General features: G+C 46.8%; 1 protein-coding gene across 1 annotated transcript in view; it reads left to right on the plus strand.

Moving 5' to 3' along the window:
- The first annotated feature begins 880 nt into the window (after positions 1-880).
- Positions 881-5,000, plus strand: part of LOC142313253 (homeobox protein zampogna-like) — a 4,122-nt gene continuing 2 nt past the window's right edge. The window contains exons 1-2 of the mRNA XM_075352243.1: positions 881-1,287; positions 3,591-5,000. The exon at positions 3,591-5,000 is cut by the window's right edge and continues 2 nt beyond it. Of these exons, the coding sequence (XP_075208358.1) occupies positions 990-1,287; positions 3,591-4,015 (723 nt within the window). The 5' untranslated portion in view covers positions 881-989 and the 3' untranslated portion in view covers positions 4,016-5,000. The remainder of the gene's footprint in view (positions 1,288-3,590) is intronic.

Here is a 5,000-nt window from a genome sequence, read left to right on the forward strand (position 1 = left end):
GCCCAGGGGTGGAAATATTATTTGTGAGCCTGTGCAACCACAGGGGCCTAAGGGGTCAGGGGACCCATTCCTTCCCCTACAGTAGATGGAATTGTGCATTTTGATGAGTTTTGGGGCTACAAAGAGCCCATATATTGTTCCTGTACAGGGGCCATTTTCTGTCTGTGTCCGCAAGTGCTTCTGCCTGCCCCTTGCCTGCCTCCTGCCACCTGCCAGCTCCTGCCTGCCTCCTCTCTGCCCCCTACCTGCTACCTGCCTTCTGCCTGCCCCTTGACTTCTCCTGCCTGACCCCTGCCTCTTACCTGCTTCTGCCTGCCTACCCCCTACCTCCTGCCTGCCCCTGACCTGCCTCTTGCCTGTCCCTTGTCTGCTCCTGCCTGACCCCTGCCTCTTACCTGCTTCTGCCTGCCTACCCCCTGCCTCCTGCCTGCCCCTGCCTGCCCCTGACCTGCCTCCTGCCTGTCCCCTGTCTGCTACTTCCTGACCCCTGCCTCTTACCTGCTTCTGCCTGCCTATCCCCTGCCTCTTCATGCCCCCTGCCTGCCCCTGCCTGCCCCTGACCTGCCTCCTGCCTTTCCCTTGCCTGCTCCTGCCTGACCCCTGCCTCTTACCTGCTTCTGCCTGCCTCCTACCTACCCACTACCTGCCTCCTGCCTGCCTCTGCCTGCCCCTTGCCTGCTTCTGCCTGCCTCCTACCTACCCACTGCCTGCCCCTACCTGCCTCCTACCTACCCACTGCCTGCCCCTACCTGCCTCCTGCCTGCCCCCTGCCTGCTCCTGCCTGCCTACTGCCTTCTTGCAGTCACTGAGCCACTGTCAGAGGTCTGGCTTTCTGATTCTGAGTCCCAGCCCAGCCTTACATTACACAGCAGCCTGCAGGGGGTTTATCTGTCCTCCCAGCACAGGGGAGGGGATCTGTATCTGCACATTCTGCACCAGTCACCTCCAGCTCCCAACAAATTGTGGATCGTACCAGCACCGACTGTTGGATGTATGAATGCCCGACCATGTCGCACAAAAGTGTCAATCCCACATCGTTCTCAATCCGGGATATATTAAATATGGGCTGCACAAATTGTAGCAAGGATAAGAGTTCTGACTCTGAGGATCCGGGGCAGGATGAATCTTCAGAGCAGCCTCAGACTGAGATTGATGCAGAAAACTATCCTGGCGAAAAATCTTCCAATTTATCGGCAGCCGATATTCCAAGCGATCACAGCCCAGACCCGGGCAAACAGAGCCGGGAGGAAGCACGATGGTACAGCGACCAAGAGCCACAGTCAGACGGTGCGTAATTCCCAATAGTCCACATGTAGAGAACTATGTATTGGATTTCTGGGGTATCTTCCCAGAAGAAAAACAACCGAAAAATCACAGTAGCCGATAATGTGTCGAGTATATTAAATACATGTATCATAATAACTGTAGATAAAACCAGATTACAACATTCATTTTTATAGTGATTTATTGTAATATAGAAATATGTGAGGAAAGGCTATGGGGTCCAGAGAAGCCCATCCCAGACACTGACACCAGGGAACATACAGGAGCCAGGACACAGGGACAAACCGAGGAAGCCAGAATTAACAGATAACGAAATTATTATTTGTAGGATAGATAGATAGATAGATAGATAGATAGATAGATAGATAGATAGAGGGATAGATAGATAGATAGATAGATAGAGGGATAGAGGGATAGAGGGATAGATAGATAGATAGAGGGATAGATAGATAGAGAGGGATAGCTAGATATAGATAGATAGATAGAGGGATAGAGGGATAGATAGATAGATAGATAGATAGATAGATACGGATAGATAGATAGATAGAGAGAGAGATAGATAGATAGATAGATAGAGGGATAGATAGATAGATAGATAGATAGATAGAGGGATAGATAGATAGATAGATAGATAGATAGATAGAGGGATAGATAGATAGATAGATAGATAGATAGATAGATAGATAGAGGGATAGATAGATAGATAGAGAGGGATAGCTAGATATAGATAGATAGATAGATAGATAGATAGATAGATAGATAGATAGATAGATAGATAGAGGGATAGATAGATAGAGAGATAGATAGATAGAGGGATAGATAGATAGAGGGATAGATAGATAGAGGGATAGATAGATAGAGGGATAGATAGATAGAGGGATAGATAGATAGATAATAATAATTATAATTATAATAATATAAGATAGATAGATAAGTTCCATAAACACACACACACACACACACACACACACACACACACATATAGGTATAAACAAATATAACAGAAAATTTCAAATGGAAGCTACATAATTACAGGTTACACAGGTTGTATTTGTTATCAGTTTTGTACATTTTTAGATGACAATTATTAGTTTGGTACAAATAGATGTTTACATACAAAGACAGATGATAGATAGAGGATTGATCGATAGATAGATACAGGGATAGATAGATAGATAGATTTGATATAATTAATGAAATACAGTATATATATATATATTCCACAATTATTTCTCATAATGTATATATATTTTTCAATCGCCTCTGTAACTTTATCTATCTATCCATCCTCAATCTATGATCTATCTATCTATCCCTCTATCTATCTATCTATCTATCTATCTATCTATCTATCCTAATATCTATCTAGCTATCTAACCTCTTTTGTCCACCTTTCTCTCCCTCTCTATTTGTATTTTCTGTGACTTCCATGTATGCTGTTCATGCTGTCTCTCTCCCACTTTATCTATCTATCTCTGTCTCCCTCTCTCTTTTTCTGTTGCTTATATGTATGCTATTTCATGGTACCTCTTTCTCTCCCTCCCTCTCTCTATTTCTTTTTCTCTCTACTCTTGCCCTGTCCCTCACTTTCTCTCTTCCTGGCTCTCTTTTCTGTGACCTCTTTTATGCTGTTTCATGCTGCCTCTCTCTCTCTCTGTCTGTCTCTCCCTCTCTATTCTCTGTCTCTCTCATTTATATAGCTAGACTAAACTATCCCTTTCTCTCCCTCTGTCTCCCCCTTTCCCTTTCTCTCTTTTCTCTTCTATATATGCTGTTTCATGCTGCATCTCTCTCTCCCTCTCTCTTTTCACGCTCTCCCTCTCCTCCCCCTCTCTCCATCTCTCTCTCCCTCTCCTTTCTCCCTCTGTCTGTCTCTCTCTCTCCCCTCTCTTCTCTCTCCTCTCTCTTTAGCCCTCACTCCCCCCTCTCTTCTCACTCTCTTTATCCCTCTCTCTCCATCTCTCTCTTTATTCCCCTCTGTCTCCCCCTCTCACTCTCTCTTTCTCTCTCTCTCTCTCTCCATCTCTCTCTTTATTCCCCTCTGTCTCCCCCTCTCACTCTCTCTTTCTCTCTCTCTCTCCATCTCTCTCTTTATTCCCCTCTGTCTCCCCCTCTCCCGCTCTCTCTCTCTCTCTCTCCCACTCCCCCTCTTTAGCCCTCTCTCTCGTTATCCCTCTCTCTCGGTCTCCCCCTCTCCCTCTCTCTTTAGCCCTCTCTCTCTCCCACTCCCTCTCTTTCTCTCTCTGTCTCCCCCCCTCTCTTTTTCTCTTCTATGAATGCTGTTTCATGCTGCCTTTCCTCTGTAGATTGCCCGGATCTGTGTGTGGGTGAGAAGCTGGAGGATGAGCAGAGGTCTGGGAAGAAGAGGACCCGGGCCGCCTTCTCCCATGCCCAGGTGTATGAGCTGGAGAGGAGGTTCAGCCTGCAGAGGTATCTCTCTGGACCTGAGAGGGCAGATCTGGCCGCAGCCCTGAAACTGACAGAGACACAAATCAAAATCTGGTTCCAGAACAGGAGATACAAGACCAAGAGGAAGCTGATAGCCAAGCAGCAGGGGGTGAAGCCCCAGGAGGCCCCGGCCAAGCAGGTGGCTGTCAGGGTGCTGGTGAAGGATGATCAGAGACAATACTGCCCGGAGGACGCCATCTGCCCCTCTCTGCTGTCCTTATACCAGGCCTACCAGTATTACCCCTTTATATATCGCCTGCCTGCCTGGGCCCCCCACATCTAACACTGGGGAAAGAGACCACAGCCCTGAGCAAAGCAGCAACCCCAAACTGAGAAATGGAGGAGATACAGTCACCCACCCAGTTCTCATGAAGCAGCAACCCCCGAGGACTGGACACCAGGCATTCCGTGTATATTCTCTCTACTGTGGAACTACAAGTCCCAGAAAGGATTCACCTTCGTATCAAGGTTGCTGAGTCACAGGGATGGGGGGCGAGTGGGCTACAACATAGAACTGTGAATGTTGTAAATGTGGCACAACAGAGGCAAATACACATCAGACAATTCTACTATTTGACTCTGCAGATGTGGCAGGACTACAAAGCCCAGCATGTCCAGACAGCCACAGAGAGAGCTGTCATCTATCAGCAGCAAGTGGAGGAGCACAGGCTGCCCACTCCTGTCTGCCAATATGTAGCATTGGCCATTCCTCAGGAGAAGGGTCTTTTTTTCACCATAATCAGGAATGTCCCTACCAGTTCCAATGGATTCCAGGTAATATACAGGGGTCCCCAGGCTATACAGGCTATACAGGCTATACAGAGACCTGACAGCGACATACAGCCTGGAGACCTCGTATATTACATGGAATCCACTGGAATTGACAGGGTGCCAACAGGGGGATATTATCCACATATTATCCACATAGCAGCCCGTGTTTATGCCGGAGCATGAATGTCAAAGGACACTCATGTGCTCAGAATATATACAGGGGTGCCAGGATATACCCCAAAGTGTCCATGTGATCTATGAATGAGTCATATTCAGGGGGGCTCATCTCATACACAGTGCTGTCCATGTAATATGCAAAGATGCATATGGAACATACAGGAGCTTCTACAGGGGGCCATCCATATAAAGGGAAGCCCAGGACTTATACAGGGAAGTACATTAGGGTCCTCAGAGGTGCACACACATGCATACATGAATATATATATATATATATATATATATGTATGTGTGTGTGTATACCTATATATATATTGGTA

This window comes from Anomaloglossus baeobatrachus, chromosome 5, assembly GCF_048569485.1.
Source record: "Anomaloglossus baeobatrachus isolate aAnoBae1 chromosome 5, aAnoBae1.hap1, whole genome shotgun sequence".
Lineage (NCBI taxonomy): Eukaryota > Metazoa > Chordata > Amphibia > Anura > Aromobatidae > Anomaloglossus > Anomaloglossus baeobatrachus.